Source organism: Mesoplodon densirostris, chromosome 1 (assembly GCF_025265405.1).
Source record: "Mesoplodon densirostris isolate mMesDen1 chromosome 1, mMesDen1 primary haplotype, whole genome shotgun sequence".
NCBI classification, from domain to species: Eukaryota; Metazoa; Chordata; class Mammalia; order Artiodactyla; family Ziphiidae; genus Mesoplodon; species Mesoplodon densirostris.
The window spans coordinates 202,732,954-202,757,279 of NC_082661.1; the positions used below are offsets into that span (position 1 = coordinate 202,732,954).

The 24,326-nt window shown below is 38.6% G+C and overlaps 1 protein-coding gene across 1 annotated transcript in view; it reads left to right on the forward strand.

Annotated features, from left to right (window-relative positions):
• The first annotated feature begins 1,752 nt into the window (after window positions 1-1,752).
• Window positions 1,753-24,326, forward strand: part of TLL1 (tolloid like 1) — a 276,217-nt gene continuing 253,643 nt past the window's right edge. Inside the window, exon 1 of the mRNA XM_060093650.1 lies at window positions 1,753-1,921. Coding sequence (XP_059949633.1) covers window positions 1,753-1,921 — 169 coding nt within the window. The remainder of the gene's footprint in view (window positions 1,922-24,326) is intronic.

Genomic DNA, 24,326 nt, shown 5'->3' on the forward strand with positions numbered 1-24,326 from the left:
TTTTTCTTTAACAAACATAAAACCTAGTCAGATCCCCTAACCAAATACTGGGTCTACCTGTCAAAGGTTTGTGTGTTTGTGTGTGTGTGTGTGTGCATGTGTGTATGTATGTGTGGATGTGTGTGGTTGCCTTCATATTTCCCTCTAGATGAGACTGTATGTTGATGGTAACTCAGAAAAGGGGGAGACATTTAGAAGTCAAATTAAGATGTAAAGGCAACAGAATATTTTTTACAAGTCACTGCTAAAGTGACAGTTCACGATTTAGTTGGAAAAGAGAAGGCTCCCAATCATGAGTCCTTTAAATTTGGGGGAGGAGAAGTCCTCTCACCTATTTTGGAAACTACTTGCAAATGTAGGGAAACCTCTGAATTGCTCACAACAGGGGTTTTGCAGAGATTTCCTCTGATTTTTTTCCTCCCCAATTTCCCACAGCCTGTGTTTGTCCTGCGTCTGCTAGGCTGACATGTGGTTTACCTCGCTAATCCTGCTGCCAGGTTTTACACACTCTCCTCCGAAGTAAAACAACTGAAGCCAGAGGATACTGAGCAACTCTGGGCATGGGCGCCAGAGCTGTCACAGAAAATTTGCTTCCCAAGTGTTCCTTCCAACTTCCCTTCCTGAGCCCGCGTGAGCCACAGCGCAGCCCTTGGCGAGGTCTTCGCGTTTCCTGCTGCTGCAATCTGTAACTGGATTTTGGATATTTTTTTTAACTGCAGTTCTGAGGATCTTAGTTCGTAGCACAACTTTGTTGCTTGGGGGACTTTGAAAGCAGTTTCCTTACCTCGGTCGCGGGGGCCCAGACACTTTTCCTCCCCTCCGGGCTGCACCGAGGCGAAGGCAGCAAAGGGGAGTCGCAAGCTCCTTGTGTATTGGGGGGGGGAGAGGAGGTTTGAGCAGAGTTGTCACCATCCCTCGCCCACCCCCGGTCTGGCGCTCTCGGTTGGCACGTATATCATCTATTAACTGCTGTTCCTGGACGCAGTGCATGATATATTCATTTTTATCTTTAGTAAATTATAAATGGAATTCTCGGCGCGCTCGTGTCTGACTGCTCGTGTAGGGCTACCGAAAGGAGGCGGAGAGGAGGCTGTGGCCCGGATCCTGACCCTGATTGTATGAATAAGTAAGCAGGATGCAAGTGATTGGGTTAGATGCTGTGAAGATTTTTTTTCTTTTCTTTTCTTTTCTTTTTCTTTTCTTTTTTTTTTTTTTAAGTTAGGAAGAGGGTAAAAAGACAGCCGGGGGTGGGGGGGGAAGGCAAACAGTGCATCCCCAAATCCTCCCACTTTCGCCCTTCTCGCAGCCAGTTGCCGTGCTGCTTCTGCGGCTTTTAATGTCTGGCGGCTAAGGGATGTCTGCCCCCCACCCGCGACCGCGGTCCCCACTTTCAGCTCAGACGCGCTGATGTGCAGACGGGTCTCGTCCTCCCAGGGCGGCGCCGGGTCTTGGGTGCGGGACACGCGCGGGGCCTGAGCCCGGGAATCTGGGAGCCTGAGTCCGGGAGCCTGAGCCTGGGGCAGCCGAGCCGTTGAACCGCAGGAAGGACGGCCGCGGGGAGGCAGCCTGGCCGCGCGCCCTCCCGGACCCGCTCCGTACCTGCCCCCGCCCGCCACCTAGCCCGCGCCGGGGGACAGGCCTCCCAGCCCTCTCTCGGCCCGACGGCGCCCCATGTCCCCAGACACCTGAGCGCCGGCCGCGCCGAGGAGCCTCCCACGGGGACAGCCACCGGTGCCCTTCCTCGCGAGGAAGATGGGGCTGGAGACGCTTTCCCTGGGGATGCTCGCGTGGCTGGTGGCCACGGGGGCTGTCCTCTGCGCGGAGCTGGGGGTCTGCGCCAGCCTCGACTATGACTACACTTTCGGTGGCAACGGAGAGGAAGAGGCGGAGGCGCTGGACTACAAGGATCCGTGCAAAGCCGGTGAGTGCCCTCTCGGGGCGAGACGACGGGGGCGCGGCTGGCGCTGGGAGGGCGCCGGGTCTCACCTGTCTCCTTCCCACCCCCTCCCCACCCCGAGGGGCCGCGCCGCCTTCTTTGCCGCAGCTCTGTGCCGGCGGGACCGGGTGCCAAGCTCTGTCTCCGAGTTTGGGGACCTCCTGGAGTTCCTACACCCCCATCCCCCACCCCCGCCCCGGCGCGGCGTGACGAGCCGCGGACGCAGCAGCCAGGGCTCTGAGTCCAGCGCCCGCGGCCCGGCGCTTCTCCGGCGGCGCCGCCCTGGTGCCGGGCGCCCGCGATCCCGCGCTCGGGCGGGCGGACTTCACGTCGGGACACCTTCGCCCCCTCTCGGCCAGGGTCCTGTGTGCGTCCCAGGCGACAAGGGGATGGCGACGCCCTCCAAATCTCCCCCGCTGAATGGATTCAGCGCATTTGCCCATTTCAAGAAACCTTAAAGTCACTTCCAAGTTGCCGTCCCATTTAAACTCGTTTCTCGCCCCCACACCCTGTTTGCACCCTGAGACCTGCGGTGGGACCGAGACGCCCCGCCCGGCCCTTCTCCCGCCGCCTGAGGTCAGAGTCACACGTCCTGGCCCCGAGGCCCTGTTCCACTGAGTTGAGGCCGAGGTGAACCTGGGTCGGTGGACCCACCATTCACTTTGCGAGGAAAGTGATCACGAGGGTGCTGGGGCCGATTAGGTGAGTGTCTGTAAGCAGAAGGCACGTTCTGCCGCATCTCAAGAGGAAGGGAGGGCAAAATCCCCAAAGTAGCTTTGCCGCTCCGATTCTGTGCGGATGGTCTGCATGCGATGTCTTCCTTTCCTTACTAGGTAAACCTCTTTTGACCTCTCTTGGGCCTGAAGTTAGGAAAGATGTACGCAAATGAAGGAAAATGCTGGAAATTCCCTTGTTAACTTGTACCTTTGATGGCACATTGTTCTGACAAGGAGGGTATGTTTGTGACAGGGAGCATATGTGCTCACGTTATCAGATCTTTCTTGGTGCACTCTTACTGCACGTAGTTCTTCAAAACTTGGAGTAGCTTAGCAGAAACACGTCAGTCTGGAATTCAGAATTCTGATTTAATTCAATTTTGCTTATAAGTTTCCTCATCACCTTTAACACTCAGTCTATCCCACCAGAAGTTTCCTAGGCCTTCCTTGACAGTTTAGAGGACAAGACACCTTTCTGCTGTGGTTGGGCAGCCAGAACTCAGTATACAACTCCCTAAACCTACTTTTTATTGAGAAATTTGTTTTGAATAATGTTTGAAACTGGGTGAAAATTGAGGGTTTTCTTGTTTTAGGAAAGGTAGAAATAAAGTATATTATTTCTAAAGATTGTCTACGAAAACACCTATTCTGATGCTCTGTTGTGTGAAAGATTCAGTCAGCTACCAATATAAGAAAATCAGGGCTTATCTATACATTGACCTGATTTCAGGAGCATAAATGTAGTTTTCTATACACATTAAAGTAAAAGCTTATGCTTTAAAAAATCATTAACTTCAAGTATGCATATATTATAAGAAGTATCAAAAGTTAGCTAATTCATTTTCAGAAGTTATGTTGTTTCAGGCTTATCTTAACATTAGAAGTTGTATAGAAGAAGGTTCTGTGAACATGTGTGTTTTTCTATTTAAGAGTGTTTGCAATTTTACAATTTAGTTGTACCATGTGTATTGAAACACATCTCAAGCATAAATGTCTATTTTCCTCAGCACATAAACATCCAGGCAAGATAAAAACAACAACAACAACCTTAAGAGCATTTACTTTTATTTTTCCTTTACTACTTTTTTTTTTTTTTTTTTTGCGGTACACGGGCCTCTCACTGTTGTGGCTTCTCCCGTTGTGGAGCACAGGCTCCGGACACGCAGGCTCAGCGGCCATGGCTCACGGCCCTAGCCGCTCCGTGGCATGTGGGATCTTCTTGGACCGGGGCACGAACCCGTGTCCCCTGCATCGGCAGGCGGACTTTCAACCACTGCGCCACCAGGGAAGCCCTCTGCTGGTTTATTTTTGAACAGAGCTGTCGAGGATAAAACAGCAATAAAACTAAATTTGAATGGATTATTATTCTAATCTCATTTCTTCCCAATTTTTGCGTACAAGAGGCAAACCTGTACATGTGTGTAATGAAAGAGACATAAGAATGGCCCAAGTGGAAGACTGAGAAGTATGGACAAAATCTGAGATCACTTTTAAATGATCAACCCTGCTTTTTTAACTTAGTGAAATGAAAGGCTTTAATTTACCATCTTGACTAAAGATTAGCAAAATCTTAGTCCCTCTTTTTGGCACTGTATAAGACAAATAAAAGTAATAACAGGGAAAAATTAAATAGTGCATTGAAATCCCAAACAAGAGTCAAAAAAAGGTCACTAAAATAAGAAAGATGAAGACAGATATGTGAAAGATAGCCCAAAAGCAAGAGGGGGTGCTCTCCAGACTCCAGGATACCTTTGATCTGCCCTTCCCCAAGAGCAGAGTGGAGGGCATGGCCCAGTGAATAAGGTGCTCTTCTCTAACAGGGGTCCTAAGGTTCCTGAAACTATATAGTGGCTTGATGTCATAGTGACTAGCATAGCTTTATGGTTTCAAAGCACTTTGACTACATGATTTCAGCTCAATGCACAGCCCAAATAGTGGAATTTGTTAATGTTACCATTACCCAGACAGGAAAACAGTTGCTCCATGAAGTCAAACCCATTTGTTAACGTTACCCAGAACTTGATTCCAAGTCTCCTTACTCAAAGTCTGCTTGTATTAAACAATTACACTGTATTCTTAGCTGGCCTTTTGGAGGTCTTCCTTGAAATGCAAACAACAGAAATTTGTCCAGGTTTATCTGAGTCTAAACTAATAGAAGTGCAGTTACTTTCATTAACTGATATGAATGAAATGACTAAACATAATTTCATCTTTGCTAAATACAGTGAGAATATAAAGTCCTTGAGGACAGAGATCATAACTGATTTTTAATGTTTATCACAGGGATGGATTAACATTGTTAGATATCTGGAAAGTTCTCAATACTTTCTCATATCTATAGACTATTAATATTGATCTTCATCCCTCATCTACATCTCATTCTAACCAAGATCAAATGTTACCCAAGGAGAAATATTACTTGTTAAAATTATGCCATCCTTAATATATTTGTGAAACAATATAACTTGTATGCCTTTCAAAACTCTGATTTGAAGTTCATGAAACTATAGGACAGAAAGGAAGACTTTGTGTTAATTTAACTTTGCTTTATAAATACATTTTTGATATAAATAGAAGTAGATAAGTCAGTGTAGCACAGCCTCAGATGTAATTTGTATAGCCAAATCCATTAGAAGAGAAAATAGGTAATTCATCTCTATATATAAACAGACACAAATATGCAGATAATTCAAAGGAATGTCTGTCTTGCACATTAAGGTGTCAGCACAATACATAGTCATCTGAATTTGAAATCAGATTTCTCTTACTTTCTCTAGCTCAGAAGGGTCCTGAGGGATACTGAGAAGCTGATGCTGCAGGAGGTCATCCCAGAACAGAGACTGAGGTGTTCTGTTTCATTGCTGTACTGTACAAGTAGATGTTAATCTGAGTATCTGTGAATATCTGTGAAGAGCCTGGGCTAATTCAGTGTGCAAATTAATCTCTCAGATTTGTCTATAGATTACCTGGAAAAGCAGAGACCTGATAAACCAACTCTGTGTTCTCTCCCTACTCCCTACCTGCTTCCTTCCTCCCTCCCTCCCTCCGCAACCCTTCCTCCCTTCTTTTCTCTTTTTGTATTTAAGGGGGTATCAGGAAAGCACAGGCAATTGGAAATATAATATCTAAAGAGGAAGATTGAATAAATTAGAATTTTGAATGATGAGTAGAGGCTGATAAGACTGATAAGGAAGTGTATCTTTATCCTCTTAAACAAGTGTGAAAACTCTGAAAAAAAGACTTCCCTACCTTTAATCTTCTGAGTAAATGGTTTATTTTTCTTGAAAAAAATCCAAGCATGATTAAAGGTCAATGACTTGCAAGTTTATATCTGTCTTTAGAGTGGCATATGCAAGCTTGTTTATATAGAAATAGGCTTTTGGTATCCTAAAGGATTATTCTTTCTGCTTTTCTTTATAACCAGTGTCCTAATGTCCTAGCATACTAATTCTTGGGGAAATTTTCATAAATTTATAATCTCTCAGTAAGATCTTGTCATTTTTTTGGTTCTCAGTGTTGTACTTTCTAGCTTCATTGGCAGCCTCCTAGGTATGGCATTTTAGAATTTGATGTTGAACCCTATGTCTACTTTATTCCATCATACTAATAAATATCCAAACATATATTTATTGCCTGGCACCTCTTTAGGTTGCCAAACCCTCATGTTAAAAATGTATTTCATAGAGCTGCTTCTCTTAGCTAGTCTCTTCTGTTTTAGTTTTCATTCCTCAGATCTTGATTTTTTTTTTTTTTTCTCCTCCTGCCTCTAGTGCCAACTCAGAGGTGGTCAAAATACAGTTTTTGCAAAAGGGATGGATAAGAATTCTGTATAGTTGAATTCTATTCATCATTTGCCAATAGTAATTCTTTAGCCCTTGTCCTGAGGGCCTACATTGATTTTTTTGGTCCACCAATGGCAGTTACTGATACTAGTTAGGAATAAGATAGTTTTATCTTAAATATATCCTCTCAGTCTAAGACGGCTCTAAAGCTCCTTTTCGTTTGCTTGTTTACACAGTCTCCTGAGATCTTCCCACTTTTTGTCTCTGAAGAGGGTAGTATGCTTTACAAATTCAAAATTTAACTGGCATACCTTCTGTGAGGTAGTTCCTGTAATAATTCATGGAACCTTTATGGTTTCCCCTCAAGTAGGTGCTCTTTGAGCCCTCCTTTCTCTGTTTAGGCCTCCTTAGCCCACAGAGGAACAGTTAAAACTGTGTAAGAGCTAGTGAAGGCTTTTTGAGAAAGTTAATATATAATTCCACAACTTTTCCTCTTGCCCTCATGATGGCTCACTTTTCTACAAAAGTCTAATATATACCATATATAGTTTCTTCTACAGAAAACGTATTTTCTTCCCCCATTGTGTATGTATGAATCTGATTTTTGTACATCTTAGCAACTTTCCCTGATTTAAAATTTAGATTCACTTTTTTGTAGTTACCACTATATTCTTTGTAAACCTTAAGAATATTAGTCACATTAATGATCCTTTAGGCCTCTCAATCAGTGAGTGTACTGGACAGGGGTTAACCCTTCAATGTTCCTAGAACTCAGGTAGATAGTATCAGATGCTAGTGATTTACTATCATTAATTTTTTTTCTTTTTAGACTGTTATCTATTGTTTCTAATAGTATATTAGCACCATCTGCTTAAAATGTTTAAAACTAGGACCTTCCCTAAGCTTTTCTAACAATGCCTGGAAAAGATAGAGGCAAATAATCCATTTAAAGTGCAACCTTGCACATCCTGCTGGGACCATCTGGTGTCTGGGGAGGTGGGGGAAGGGAGCTCTGCTGCTCCCCCAAACTGTAAGGAAGGCCCCCGCCCACAGCATTTTGAGCCCACAGTGAGGCCTGGGCTAGGCCAGGGTTCAGGTGCCTGGCCAGATTCCTGGGGATATGAGATTTCCTCTACTAAGGGAATTTTGAGGACTCTTACAGCTCTTTCATGTTCCAAGATCTGGAATTAATCATGGACTTATCCTTCCTAAATTAAGGTGTAGAGAGTTCTCTCCCCAACCCTGGATACAATAGAATGATTTAGCAATGTGGCTTCGGTGGTTTATTTCCTTTAGTTATCTATTGAAGAATGCTACAAGAGGAGGAACATTAAAAAATAATTTATAGCCTCAAAGCTATGAAACAAATTGCATAGAATGTGTTCTTCCTCAGAAATCAGAAGTGGGGGCTCCTTGCTTATTTATTTAGTTCTTGACAACATCAGCCCTGAAAGTGGGATATTAACTATTAAATTTTGAGACATTGTGGGCTGGCGAATGGAATGCTTGCTTTGTCGGCTCCTTACAAAATGTGTACTAATCCTGTCAAGCTGCATTTGTATTAAGAAGTATCGTAAATTAGGTGTTAATTGAAATTCAGAAAGTGAACCAATGAGGTGTTTGTCTTAATCAGCTCTTCTCCTGCAACTTACATTTATAGTTTAACCTAAAATATTTTCCATTGACCATATTAAAAAAACACAAAACTTCTCAAGTGATAATAGTTCCAAAAAGTTGAAACCATGGTCAGAAATGTTTCCAAATATACTACTTTTCGCAAAGCAAAATCTAATTTTATGTATTAATATGCTTCTAAAGCATTCATCTCAATGTTTGAAAATGACATTTCAACAATTTCTAACACACTGCCCCATTTTACAAATCAGGGAGTCATTACAGAGGTGTAGACACAAACCATGTATTTACTATCAGTGTCTTCTGTGTTGATCAACTTCCTATTGATGACACTTAATTTGTGTGATGAGGGAGGAAGATGTGGAATAGTTTTTGTATTCCTTACATTTCTCACTTTTGTTAAATTTCAGCACATGGATTGTGTGCCACCGGAGCACCTCGAATGGCCCCTAGCCTGGTGGTTGATATCAGCAGGTTCCAGAGTTCTAGTTTGCCATGAGTGGATTTGGAGTGTTAAGATAATCCCGGCCCCTGTGCAGCATTGGAACCACCTTGGCCTTAGTTCAGTCAGTTGACTATCCTGAAAGGATTGGAGCTCCATTCCTCTACCCTGATCTTTCTGATCCAAATACCTAGTAGTTGAAGTTTATGGTTTTGTGTTTTGTACTCAGATATTTGTGTTATTAAGTATCCCTCACTTCATGAAAGCTAAATCCCAGGGAAGAACATCATGCAGAACTAGAAAGTAGCCAAATGGAGAAATTTCCAGAGAATAAATCCTTGGACTCCATATACCTCACATATCTAGAAATTGCCTTCATGATTCATGTCAAAGTAACATAGCTCATATTTTTACATTGTAAAAAGTCTCGTGTCTTCACCACATCCCTATCAATTAACATTATTGTTAACCCTTTTGGACACATGAGGAAACTGAAACTCAGAAGGATCCAGTGTCTGGTCTGCCATCCCAGTTGATAAACAGTGAGAACTTGACCCCAGGTTTGGTATGTGATGCCTCTCTTTTTATGAATCTCCTTTGCTGGCTCTCCAGTCAGTACAAACCTATTAAGACTGGCAATTGAAGTGATGGTGTTTGCGCCATGCGATTCATCCACTGTGATTTTCTTTAGTGAGGATGAATCTTGCCTTCAACGTTCTTATATTTTATAAGCCATATACTGTACTGTCAGAGTAAGGCTAATACTTTCAATTGTATGGAATATTGGTCAGGCCCTACTCCCTTTCAAGAGAGTATTTCCTAAGTGTAGAGTCACAAATGAAATACCTCAACTATGTGTAAGACAAATGAAAATGAATACGACTAATTCTAATAGAGATATATTTGAGTGCAAAGTAGTCTAGGGGAGAAACTGCTATATGTTGCCCCAAGTATATAAATTGTGACAGCAGGCTTTCCATGTTGTTTAAGGCAGGGGTTGAATTGGATTCGAGTAGAATTCAGTCGTTAGTGTCTTCTTCTTGGCACAGGCCCTGGCGTTTTATGTGGTACCCATTAAATTGTTTCACATTTTAGATTGTTCTCTGAGTATTCATTGAATTCCTGCTTATGAGCCCATAAAGAGTGTGAAGAACATCCTTTCAAATGCAGGCTGTTCAGGAAAGTGGTTTACAGTGTACATTATGTATGTAAATGATGTGTGAATGCCTTTGAGAAAACAAATATGCTGTAAGGAAATAGTTAAATAACTTTATCTTTTCAATTCCAACTTGTCTAAAAGCCCTCAGGTCAAAAACTTGAAATCTTTGATGGCTCATAGAGTTAACTAAACTTCTTGGAACTCCAGTCTGGTTTCCTATGAGTAGGAAGTCTGGCACATTCAAATATATACTATGTGTAATATTTACTATATTACAATTTCTTAGAAGAAAACATATTACTGTTAGCAAATTATCATGTTGTCTAGGAGGAAGATTTTCTGCTTGTACTTTTTCTCTAACAAAGGATTAAGAATGAAAGTGGTAAAACAGTTTTTCTAAACCTAAGAACAAGGGGAGGTTTTCCTTTCATATTTACTTTTTAGTCCCAGGAGAAGAAATAATATATATATGGATCTCCATGAAGTGTGGCCTGCAGGCAGTTATCAGGGGAAGAATAATTAGGATTTGCCACGTGGAATGGGGTAACAGAAGTAATGACCTAAAAATCAGGGGCCTTGTGTTGCATTATGTTTCTATGCGCAAAGAGATTGTGAGCAGTTTGCTGGGGAAACAAGTGACCAAGAATTAAATGCAGAAAGAAGATTCTGATTATAGGCTATACCTCCCGTGTGTCCCAGGATTTAAATGTTTATAATAAGAACAGATTTCTCGTGTATGTGAGGGTGGAATGGAGCATCATACACAAAGCTGTATGCTTCATAAACAAGTATCCTTTAATATCCCTTATTTCTGTATTGCATGGCACCTGTAGCTTAGTGTTTTATGATAACATGTGTTATGTTACCCAATGATAGAATCAGAATTTGAATCCAGAATTCTGGATTCCATGTGCTGCCATGATGTTTCTTCCTTTTTCTTCTTTTTCTCCCTCTTCTTCTTCTTCCTCTACCTCTTGCCTTCCTCCTCCTCCTTCTTTTTCTTCTTCTTTTGGTATGAGGGCTTTTTTTTGCAATTTGGGGATGGCTTCAAAAATCATTTTCTTTAAAGATTTCAGGGAGGCCAGAATAGTGCATCTATTAAAATCTTGGGCTTTGGAGTGACATGGATATGAATTCTAATACTGGACACACCACATAGTAACTACACATAGTTTTACATAGTGAGTGGCTTTTGACAAGTTATTTACCACCTTTATGTTTTGGTTTTCTGATCTATAAAATGGGAATGATGTTATAATTCTCATGGTGTGTTTTTTTTTATAAATTTATTTATTTATTTATCTATTTATTTATTTATTCTTTGGCTGCGTTGGGACTTCATTGTTGCACACAGGCTTTATCTAGTTGCGGCGAGTGGGAGCTACTCTGTTGCGGTGTGCTCTCTTCTCATTGCGGTGGCTTTTCTTGTTGCAGAGCATGGGCTCTAGACATGTGGGCTTCAGTAGCTGTGGCTTGTGGGCTCTACAGGGCAGTCTCAGTAGTTGTGGTGCACGGGCTTAGTTGTCCCGCAGCATGTGGGATCTTCCTGGACCAGGGTTCGAACCCATATCCCCTGCATTGGCAGGTGGATTCTTAACCCCTGCACCACCAGGGAAGTCCCTCATGGTGTTATTATAAGAATTAAATGAATGTGAAGTAAAAATCACTCTGGAACATAGTAAACACTGTAATTTTTATTCATAGCATAAATATATAGGAAGTAGAGGGTTTTCTTTAAAATTGCAACTGCTTACATGTAAGAAGACGATCTTTATAAAAACGTTTGTGAGATAAAGTTATTTTCTCTTGCCATATATAAAAATGTATTCATATCTCAAGTCCTCTAAACCTTAAAATTGAGTTTAATCCCTCAGACAGACCTTTTTGTTTGGAAATATATCAGAGGTAACCAATAGAAATATCTTCTATGTGTTGTTCTCCTGGTTATTTGCTCAGATGCCTAATACACTCAAAATATATTCACAATTTTCAATTCATATTGCCTAATGTGTGAGTAGAATCTTGTCTATATAGTCTTTCAGTAATTTCTGGTTCATGTTTTATTTGCCATATGAATTAACTTGAAGAGCTTACATACTCACAACCCTATGTTTACACAGAGCTAAGTTTACACATGGATCTAAGCTACAAATATTCATAAATTCATCAAACCTTTATTGAACAACACATACTTACGGAAGTAGGAAAAATGATACAGTGCCTTACCTGGCATAGCCTTAACTTTACCATTTGTAGGTAGATGATAGTTAATGTATAAAGTTTTTTAAGTTTATTAATCACATATTTGTATGCTAAAGTTATTTCAATTTAGCATTTGCAAATGGATACTATTATAAATTATGATAATCAGAATATATATTCTTGTAAATTTTTCCTGGAATTTTCTTTACTCATGATATATGAAGAATAAAGCTTTGTGGAGAGTGTAACAACTTTTAGGTAACTAGTTTGTAGACTTTGTTACTTGGCAGTGGGCTGGGATAGGATGTAAGCAATTATTTGGATGTAGTCTGTATTGGCAATCATGCTTTCCATTTATTCTTTTCTCAAATATCTTGATTTAAAATTTTCAACTTATTTTTGTCATATTTTTCCATACCAGAGTACACCTCTGTCCTCCACAATATATCCCTTCCTTAAATGCATTTAAAGGTACATGGTTGGGCTTCCCTGGTGGCGCAGTGGTTGGGAGTCCGCCTGCCGATGCAGGGGATGCGGGTTCGTTCCTCAGTCCGGGAGGATCCCACGTGCCACGGAGCGGCTGGACCCGTGAGCCATGGCCGCTGAGCATGCACGTCCGGAGCCTGTGCTCCGCAACGGGAGAGACCACGGCAGTGAGAGGCCCGCGTACAGCAACAACAACAACAACAACAACAACAACAACAAAAAGTACTTGGTTAACTTTTTCTTTGTTTACAAATTAGGAGAAGCAAAAGCAAACGATAAAACAGATGAAATGAATATCTAGATTTTTTTATTTACACTGTTCTACCGTGGTTTCAAAAAGCAAATGTGGGCCTCCCTGGTGGCGCAGTGGTTAAGAGTCCGCCTGCCGATGCAGGGGATACGGGTTCGTGCCCCGGTCTGGGAGGATCCCATATGCCGCGGAGCGGCTGGGCCCGTGAGCCATGGCCGCTGGGCCTGCGTATCCGGAGCCTGTGCTCCGCAACGGGAGAGGCCACAACAGTGAGAGGCCCGCATACCGCAAAAAGAAAAACAAAAAAAACAAACAAACAAACAAAAAAGCAAATGTAAGTTTTTCTTTCTTTACATAATTCTAAGTGGGTAGTGGTATGGCAATTGGAAAACAAACTGGACTGGTAGTTAAGAAATGTAATTTCTACTATTGGTTCTGCTGTTGTATTTTCACGTAATCTTTGGGATGTCCCTTGATTTTTCTTTACCTCAGTCTCTGAGACTTAGAAATCTCTAAGCCTGTTCAAGTCCCAAAGTTTTCAGAATCCTGGTTTCTCTGACATCAGAACAAGAGCTCTTCTGATGTGGTACCAAGAAATCTCAGGGCCAGTGACCCGCACTGTCCACTCAGAGGAAAGGGAAGATTTTACACCTCTTCAGTGGTCAGTCTTGATAAAGCCTGAGGTTTCTCATGGTTCCAACCAAATCATGGCAGCCACCAGGTTGCAGCTGCGATAGGTTGTGCAGTTCCTTGACTTGACTTTGCCGAAACTGGCCTTGAAACCAATTTATGCATAATTTCCCACCGCTCTTTTCCAACCTCAGCCCATCAGTAAAAATCTGTCAGAGTAGTGACAAGTGCATCACATATGTGCTTATCAGAGAATGTTAGTCTCACATCAGCATCAGAATTGAGTGTTGAGTGTTGTTCAGTCAGATTTGTATGTTGGATGAGCAGAACATGGCCAGTGGATGGGAAAAATCCAACTCTTTCAAGTTTGAGGTCAATATTCATAATGGAAAGAACAAGAAATTTAGGCAAGGAAATTGCAGGAAAGTTTTTCTGGCTTTAAGCATTTTTACTAAATACACGACATATTAAAAGACACATTATATTAATCGCTTATATCTGTCCTTGAAAACATTCTTCTGCTTGGCACAAGAGCATGATGCTAATTATCTTCATAAAAGTCAAATTCAAAAACCTCCAGTTTACTGAATTGTCTACTAAGGAACTACTCTTTTCATCATAAGTTAACTTATGTATATATTTTTTAATGAAGAGTCTCAATTCTCAACCAAATCTTTACCAAAGGAAGTTTTCATTCTTGAGCTTTCATAATAGTAAAGAACGAACTCCAATAGAAATTAATAACATGAATCTAGGTAATGTAGTTTAAAGAGCCCTGGATATTGTGTCAAGAGACCTAGGTGTAAGTCTTGACTCTTCTGTGTTTAATTACATTATCTTGGTCTACTTACTGAACATTTCTGAGCCTAAATTCTCTCATTTGTAACATGGGGTTAGTGATACTTAGTCCATAAAACATGTAAGGGTAAAATGCACAAGGTCTTGGTAAACTGTGATGCACCATACAGATGCAAATTAACACAACCAGTATTTTGCAACTGATATGTTTCAGGAAGATGCTTGAGGTGTACAAATAAGGTGTGTTCCCTTATAGTAAGGATTTCAGTATCTGCCAGAAAAAAACAACATGTGTTTCAATTATCAATATGAATGTGTAATAAACAAAATACTGTGGTAACATAAAGGAAGGAATTCATTAATTATATTTGGAATACAGAAGGCTTGTAAGGGAAGGTGGCATTTGAACTGAATCTTGAAGTCTTGTAGTATTTTTCCTGGAGAAAATGTGGTGGAAAACTTTAGAATCAAATAACTAAATAAAAATTGAAGTTTAGAAGATTCATGGACTTTTATGAAAGGACAGTAAGTGGTAAATAATCTAACGTGGGCAGGGTATGTTAGGGTTTGTGCTTTGGCAAGAAATGATTCTGTTAGGTGCAATGTAAAGGATCTTTAATGCCTAACTAAGGGGTGTGAATTTGATCCCCTTGGCAGTGGGATGGGGACTTACTGAAGTTTTGAAGCAGGTCATTAGCTTGATAACAGCCACATGTTTTAAAGATAAGTGAGGATGTGAAGGATGGTCAGATATAGTTGCTGTAGGAAGTAAGGAGCAAGTGGGAGGAGGGAAACTTGCTGGAGTAAGAGTAGAGACAAGTATTGATGAGTGCTTGCATATGCACTGTGTCAGCAGTAGTAGAAAAGCGAGGTTCTATTTAAAAGACCAGTCAACAACTGGATGGCCTTGGGGTGGAGGTCGAGAGATATAAAGAAAAGGAAGAGTTCAAGATGATGTCTTCGTGGCTGCCTACGTGAGTGGCGTGAGAAACTGGTACAGATGAGCCACGTAAGAAACAGGATAAAAAACGCATTTGTGTTTTGTAAAACAAGTAAGTTTGGATCTCTTTGAGTTGCACAAAATTTTTGATGTTTGTTATGCAGGTCTTGGCCTGCTGTTGTTCTTTAGAGGTAGATTGGTTATACCTGGGCTTTTGTATTCTGTATTAACTTTGAAATCAACTCATCATGTCCCACAGTTTGGATTTAGATGAGAATTGCATTGAATCTATGGGTTACTTTACAGAGAATTATTTTTATGATATTGAGTCTTCTAATCCATGGATATGGTATATATCTGCATTTTTAGGCCTTCTTTAATACTCTTAATATTTTTATCTCTAAAGTTTCTTTCTTCATGTTTTGATAGACTTATTCACATATATTTTCTACTTTTGATGATATTTTGATATACAATTTTATAAAATTTCTCTTTTAAGTCATTTGCTTCTCTTGTGTAGAAATGTATTTGATTTCTGATGTAGTTAATTTTTATCCAAAATCTTTTCCAGTCTCTTATTAATTTTAATAATTTATCTGTATATTTTTCACATAGGTAATCAAATCATCTGAAATAAAAGTGTAGCTTTGTTTCTTCATTTACAATTCCTGTGCTTTTATTTAATTTAATTTATCTTGCCTTATGTGCTGTTAGTCTTCCAGTGTTATATAGAAGTGATAACTGAGACCTAGCTTACTCTGTTCCCAGTTTTAAAGAGAATGCTTTCAATTAGTTATCAATTATGCTACTTGGTGTCTTTTTAAAAAATAGATACCTTTTATCAGATTAAGGATTTCTGCCTTTCCTGAGATGATATAATTATCCTCATTTCACCTTTTAATGTGGTAAATTAGAATAATTGATTTACTAATATTAACCCACTTTGTATTTCTGAGATGAACCCAATTTGATCACAAGCTATCATTCTTTATATATCCCTATATTCAATTTGTTATTTAGTTTGGAATTTTTGTTTTATGGTCAGTAGTTAAATTGGCCTGAAACTTTTCTTCTTCTATTGTTCTTGTTAGGTTTTAGTGTCAAGGTATGCTTGCCTTATAAACACTCTGGAACAGTTTGTGGAAGATTGGAATTATTTGTTCCTTTTAATGTATTGACAGAGTTTCTCTTTGTTTCTGTTGGGTGTCTGGGAGTACTAACAATTCAGGACAAGTTTAAACTAAATTTTCTGCTTAAGTTTATTGGACTACCATGGTAATATAAATTTATAATGCAAAGCTACTTTGGGGGTGAGTTTTGCTTGTGAGATTTCAGAGGATATTAGCTTTTCTCCATTCTACTTAGGTTCAAGCTTTCAGAAAATCAGTTTTTGTGAAGTTACCTGAGGTGCTATGAGTCCCAAATTTGGGAGTCCCAGATTTTTGAGGGGTATTCTATTATACTTTTCAGCTTGGATGGACCTTGGACTGTGTCTTCTGTCCTCTGAGCCCTGCTTGACAACAAAATTCAGTAGCCATGTCAACCAAGCTTGGCACATGCCCTCAGTTAAGGGCTGGCTTTATTTAGTCTTCTGCTTATCTGTCTGGATTCCCTCCTTCGCTCAGCCATGAAAATGTTTTACTCATGTTGTCATACATTCAGGGAGATTTTTTAAAGTATTTTATCTAGCATTTTAGTTATGTAGGAAGCTCAGCCCCATAGTACCTAGTTTGTCATTTTGACAGAAACAGCAGTCTTTAAAAGGGACTTTAAAAGTTAAAAAGAACTTTAAAATATTAAACATCATCCAGACATTTTCTTCTAGATTTTAAAAATTATGATGATTAAATGGCTTTATTTAAAAACTCATTTATCATTATTTATTAAATATAACCATAGGTCTTCTATAAGAATATACCATATGTCTACTTTGGTTAATTGGTAATTTCATAATGATCGAGGCACCATTTGTTTTATCTGACCTTTCAGGATAGCTATGCACAAGAACTCCAGAAGTTTCATGAATTTTGTGTGACGACTTCATTGTAAATATAAACATTTTTATATCCTTCACTTAAAGGATTCAATTCAGATTTCACAGGGGAAGAACATCCATGTGTAAGTCAAACTAGCCATTGTGATTTGCAAGGGAAAGATGCACTGCTTGAATGAAGCAGTATACAAGTTATCTGCACTGACTTGCTGCCTTTAGGCAAATTTGATTACTCTAACCTTGCAGGATTATGCTTTTCTTAAACTTTCCAGTGAGGTTGATTGGGAATGTGTTTCTACATCTTTTGATGTTTAATGTATCTGTTTTACTAATTTTGAAAAAATAGAGAAACAACCCACCATCATTCGATATCTTCAATTTTTAAAAAAAATTTTTCTTTTTTATTTAAAATAAGAATAACTTCTTTGGGGCTTCCCTGGTGGCACAGTGGTTGAGAGTCTGCCTGCCGATGCAGGGGACACGGATTCGTGCCCCGGGCCGGGAGGATCCCACATGCCGCTGAGCGGCTGGGACCGTGAGCCATGGCCACAGAGCCTGCATGTCCGGAGCCTGTGCTCCTCAACGGGAGAGGCCACAGCAGTGAGAGGCCCTCGTACCACACACAAAAAAGAATAACTTCTTTAACCTCTTCTCACATGACTATTCAAAGTTTTAATAATACAATTTTAACCTCAATTAACATTTACTCATTCAAAATTTCCTGTATTGCCTTTTTAGTTACAGGACCTCAAATGAAATCTTATTAAGTCATAGAAATGTAGCTCTGAATGTACTTTTAGAGGTTATAACCTCAAACTCCTCATATTAGAGGCACTATAATATTTTGAAGTCCTAACCAATCCCAGTTATCATGCTTAACCTATTTTGGAGGAGATTATGCAAATCGATGGAGTTGGTAGTGGTGACTTGTGTATATGAAAAGAGGTAGATTAGAAAGGTCACTGGCATACACTGTGTCATTCACTGATTCGTTATTGTTTCCTGAAAATATGCCGTTAGTGATTGCTTTGAATTAAGCACTGTTCTTTCTATGCCTCTTTTCTTTTAAAACACAAATACTCTTTGCTGGGTAAATGTTAAGTCATTAACATGCAAATCATTAATGTGAAAGATCAGACCTGTTTCGTAAACATACTAGGAACACAGAAAATAAGAAGGTGGAGAAAGCAGCTCTGAGGACAACCCTAGCCTACTTTACCACTTTGCTTTTGGGTAGCTCGTAGTCTGGGTACTCCAATGACTCTCTTGCCGTTTAAATTTTTGCATTCCTTATATTGATGCCTCTGCATTATGCTCAGCCATTCTTAGTCAGCCTTGATCTGGGTTGTGGTTATAGAGATTTTTCTTCTCTAAAAGACAGTTTTAGAGATTTCATCTTTAAGACAGTAGCCATTTCCTTCAACTTCATTCTTTCTTTTAACTCCAAATTGTATTTGTCATTTTAAGTCATTAGTGAGCATGTAAGCTAGTACTGAGTTTTTGAGTGAGACTATCACTTGATAGTCTTATAAACTTCCATAGAATGATAATAAGTTTTAAAGTGCTTTTTTAGTAAGGTTTTCTAAATGAGTGTTCACTACTTAAATAAAATTTGATCCAAATTTAATGATAATATTTCTTGATATGGGACTAACTAAAATCTTGCTAAATTCAAGCTGTGTAAACTTCTGCTTCTGGCCAGGATGGAGTAACAGGGACCAGATTATCACTGTGCCTAAAACTGTACAAAATATAAGGAACAATAGTTCCCAAGACATTGGGGACCAGGCAACAAAGAAGAGTGGTCGTTGGGAAATAGGAAATAAATGAGGTGAGCCTATGACTGCCCCCAGCTTACTATGTATACAACAGGGTTGGAGAATCCAGGCAGAGACCAGAAGTTTCCCTGTGAGGAGATGGAGCTGGGAGTCCAGAATCCAAAGCAGCTAGAGTTTATGGGGCAAAGTACCAGAGAGGAGAGAGCTGCATGGAGAGAATTTTGGAGACCTGCAGAGAATTCCCAGCAATGTCCAACCCAAATACTCAGCAGACTAGTGATTAGTGCATACATGTAAGAAGACTACCCAATACTCAGGAAATAACTACCCAAAAGGATAAGAGGGGAAAATCCTTGGAGCTCACACAGAGCCGGTAAGAATGTTCTGTTGTCATCCGGGAGAGTGGAAAAACTTCATAATTTACTGGACATCAGATAGAGTCTGAGAAGAGTTTTTCCACAGTATTGGGAATAGCTCTAGCCTAAATACTGCTCTGGTCCTACCTATAAAAGCTTGAAAAAAAGATCAGAAAAGATCCAAGTAATTTAACTGCTTCCCAGAATAAAACTCAAGAGTATTTATAGGAATATAAAGATATCCAGCAACCAACAAGTTAAAATTCGATCAGCGTTGCTTCTGGCATCAAATCAGTTTTGCAGCATTGTTTTAAGAGGAAAAAAAAGAAAAAGATATGGAAACAATGAGAATGTCTAACATTAGGAAAATTGTTGACTAAAATATGTTATATCCTTAGTAAAAAATAAAATGAACATATTGAAAAGAATTAGTTAAAGCATATATGTGTTGATTCAGCTCTGTAAATCAACACATATATGCTTTAACTAATTCTCTATATTCATGATTTAATGAATGAAAAATAAAAGCAAACTTCAAAAAAAACACAAAAATTATATATTTTGTCTATATATTGTTTACATATGAAAAATAGAAAAAGGTATGGAAGAACACATGCCAGGTTTTTAATATTTGTTACCTGAGGAAATGGAATAGGCATAGGGTATAGAGACTATATAATTTTTTCTTTCATATAATTGAATTGTTTTATTTGTAAGATAAGTATAAAGTACTTTGTAATTTTTCAAGCCTTAAAATATTTAATAGGAAAAATTAATGACAAAGACTATGTAGGGATATTAAATATTTTTATAATACAAAATGACAGTATGGAAATATTAGTTGACTATATGCTTTCAGTACAACTGTAAAAATGGGATAAACATGTAAAAGATAAAGACTAGTAAGAATGTGAGAGTTTTTTTTAAAGAATGCTAGATTTATGTATACTTCCCCCTCTTTGTTATGTCTGAATGTTTGCGGGCAATAATAATGATAGTTCTATTATGTAAAGTATGTAAAATATAGATGGATGTGGGTGAAGTGTAGATGAGAAAACATAAAAATGAAAGTTATTAACATGGAAAGCTTATAAATCATTTTGCTTTTTCAATTTCCCCAAATTTTATGTAATGTTGTAATGTATTTATAATAAAGTAACTCAAAATCCAACTGGGCTTGCAAAGAACTACAAAAATATAATTCACAATGAGGAGGAAAATCAGTCAAATAAAAGTGTCTTAGAAATGATACAGATGATGGAACTAATTTGTTTGATTTTTGTTTGTTTGTTTTTTTGTGGTATGCGGGCCTCTCACTATTGTGGCTTCTCCTGTTGCGGAGCACAGGCTCCGGACACACAGGCTCAGTGGCCATGGCTCACAGGCCCAGCCACTCCATGGCATGTGGGATCTTCCCGGACCGGGGCACGAACCCGTGTGCCCTGCATTGGCAGGCAGACTCTCAACCACTGCACCATCAGAGAAGCCAAGATGATGGAACTAGTAAACAAAGACATTAAACTAATTATTATAATGTTATTTCATATGTTCAATAAGCTAGAAGAAAGATTTAAAAAATAATTTTTAGACATGAAGAATATTTAAAAAAAGACCCAAATCAAATTTCTAGAAATGAAATATCCAACATTTGAAATTTAAAATATATTGAATGGTATTACCAACAGATTGTACATTGCAGGAGAAAAGATTAGTAAACTTGAACATAATACAAGAAACTATGCAAGATGGAGCACAAAGAGAAAAGAGAATTTAAAGCACAATAGAGTATCAGTGAGCTGTGGGACAATGTTAAGTGGCTTAGTGTGCAAGTAACTGGAGTTGCTGAAGGAGAAGAGATAAATGGGGGTGAGGTGGGAGAGAACAAAGCCTAGAAAACTATTTGAAGGAATAATACCTGAAAATTTCTAAATCTGATGAAAACAGTAAATGTGTAAATGCAATAATCTAAATAAATCCCATGTACAAAAAGCACGAAAAAATCTGTATTATGTCACATAATATTTCTTAAATCCAGTGATAAAGAGAAGATAGTAAAGAAGCCAGAGTAAAGAACACATGACAGAGGAACATACAAAGGAATTACAGTTTACCCTTGAACAACTTGGGGGTAAGGACACTGACCCCAAACAATTGAACATCTGAGTACTGCTATCTGTTCCTCAAAAACAAAGGAATTGATAAATGACTCACCCAAGGGAAGGAGGCTGAGTCATTTTGGATAGAATCAAGACTCAAATCCGAGTTTTTTTGATTCCACACATTGTGATCTCTAATTGAACACAAACTTTCCTTGACATTTAGTTAATTTAAAGATCTGTAAAATGAAAATACAGATACTATGTTTATTGAAAAAAATCCATGCATGAGTGGATCCTGGCACTTCAAACCTGTGTTGGTCAACGGTCAACTGTATATAAGGAGGAGCAAGGATAGGAATGACTGCAGATTTCTCATTGTAAGCAATGTAATCTAGTAGATAGTAGAGTAACATCTTCAAAATACTGAAAGAAAAACAGTGTAAACTTAGAATTCTTTACCTAGTAAAAATATCTGTCAAGAAATGAAGGTGAAATACTTTTTCAAACCTACAAAAGCTGAAATAATTTATCCCTATCCAACTGACCCTACAAAAAATCTTAAAAGAAGTCCTTCATATACAATGGAATGTTACTCAGCCATAACAAGGAATGAAATCTTGCCATTTGTGACAAGGATGGACCTTGAGGGATAAGTGAAATGTCAGACAGTGAAAGACAAATGATGCATGATTTCACTTATCTGTGGAACCTAAAAAGTGAACAAACAATAAAACAGAAACATAGTTATAGATACAGAGAACAGACAGGTGGTTGCCAGAGGGGAGAGGTTGTGAGGGGAGGAAAGAAATAGGTGAGGGAGATTAAGAGGTACAGAATTCCAGCTGCAAAATAAATGAGTCACAGGTATGAAATATACAACATGAGGTATATATTCAATAATTATGTAATACCATTGTATGGTGATAGCTTGTAACCAGACTTATTGTGGTGATCAATATGAAATGTATAGAAATATCTAATCACTTTGTTGTATACCAGGAATGAACATAGTGTTATAGGTCAGTTATACTTCAAAAGCAAACAAACTCATAGAAAGAGAGATCAGATTTGTGGTTATCAGAGGGGAGGTGTAGGGGGAGGTGGAACTGGATGAAGGCAGTCAAAAGGTACAATGAATTCTACAAAATATTTAAGGAAAGAAACCCACCAATTTTCTAATTTTACTCAAAATTTTCCGGGGAACTGAAGAAAAATCATATGATCATTTCAATGTGAAAAAAAAAATCATCATGACTAAAAACTTAACAAACTTAAGTTTGCTAAGAATATAATGGAAGTTCCTTAATTTAATATACATTACCTACAAAAAATCTATAGCAAATATACCTAATAGGGAACTGTTGAATCCTTTTCCTCTAACATTGGGAATGAGGCAAGGATGCCCACTATAACCACTTCTATTCAGATTGTACTGGAGCTCCTTGCTAGTCCACTAAAGCAAGAAAAATAAAAGACATAAAGATTAGAAAGGAAGATATAAACATAAATGTCATTAGTAGTCAAGAAAATATGAAGTAAACCCACACTTACTAGAAGGACTAAAAAGAAAAAGACAAAACTGAATGGGAGAATGTGGAGCCACTGAAATTCTCATACAATGCTGATAAGATATAATCACTTTGGAATCCGCTTAACAATATCTACTGAGGATGACCATACGCACACCCCATAACTCAGCAATCCTACTCCTAGGTATGTGCCCAACACAAATGCTTATATAGGTTTACCAAAAGGCATATACAATAACGTTCATTTCATAAAAGCACTATTTGTAATAGTTCAAACTGGAAACAAAACAAATGCCATTAACAGAAGAAAGATAAATTGTAGTATATTCACATGATTCGATACTACACATAGATGAGAAGAAATGCCCCACAATGCATACAACAATGTGGATGGATTCCACAAACATTATACTTAGGAGAATAAATGAGACACAAGAGAGAAAAAAAAATAAAGAGTACAAATTTCCAGTTAGAACATAAATAAGTACTAGGGATGTAATGTACAACAAGGTAAGTATAATTAATACTGCTGTATATTATATATGAAAATTGTTAGAGAGTTAAGAAAGGTCTCATCACAAGGAAAAATATATTTTTTCTATTTAATTTTGTATCTATATGAGATGGATGCTCATATTATGATAAACATTTTATGATGTAAGTCAAATCATTATGCTGCACACCTTAAACTTACATAGTGCTATATGTCAATTGTACTTCAATAAAACTGGATGAAAATAAAAGTCCTCCAAGTAGATGGCAAATGACAAGAGATGAAGATCTGAATCTACTCAAAGGAATAAAAAGCATGGGAAATGGTAACTACATTGCTAAATGAAGACTTTCTCTTTCATTGTTTAAAACTTTCCTTCTGCCCTGTATTATATGTCTGATTTCACAAAGGATTTGATGTACTAAATTCTCCTGTTTAATGTGACTTTCCATACTCCATTTAATTCCTATCTTCTGGGCCATATCCACCTTGTCATCTTCTCCCTGTTGTCTTCCTATTCACTGGCAAATACTGCTTGCACCCCCTCCCTCCCTAGATTAAACATGCACACACCTACTTTTATAGAGGTGAGAGTTGGTTAAAATTAGCATCAAATACAACTTTGAAGGAGTCATGGAATAATTATGAGTGATAAATATTAGAAACATTTAGGATTAGGAGCTGAAATGAAGATAGTATCTAAATGTGTTAAAACCAATTTTATGATTCCTAATCTGTTTTCTAAAAGCATCATCAGTTGCTTTTATGACTCATTCCTCAGTCACTCACCAATGAGAGATCCCACAGATGTCCAGTGAGGCAGGTACCCACGTTATAGTCTAAGAATAATTCTGCTTATATTTTTAGAATAATAATGCCACAGCTCATTTCTAGGATAGGAACAGTTTTCTAAACATTATGCCCCAGGAATCAGAAAACTGCTGACTTGATTTTGTAAATAAAAGTTTTATTAAAAAAAAAGCTTTTATTGGAACACAAGTCATTTCTTTTACATCTTGTCTATGGCTGCTTTCACGCTATGACTGTGGAATTGAGTAGTTGCAACCACTAGAGTCACAAGCCTTCTTGCAAACCTAAATTA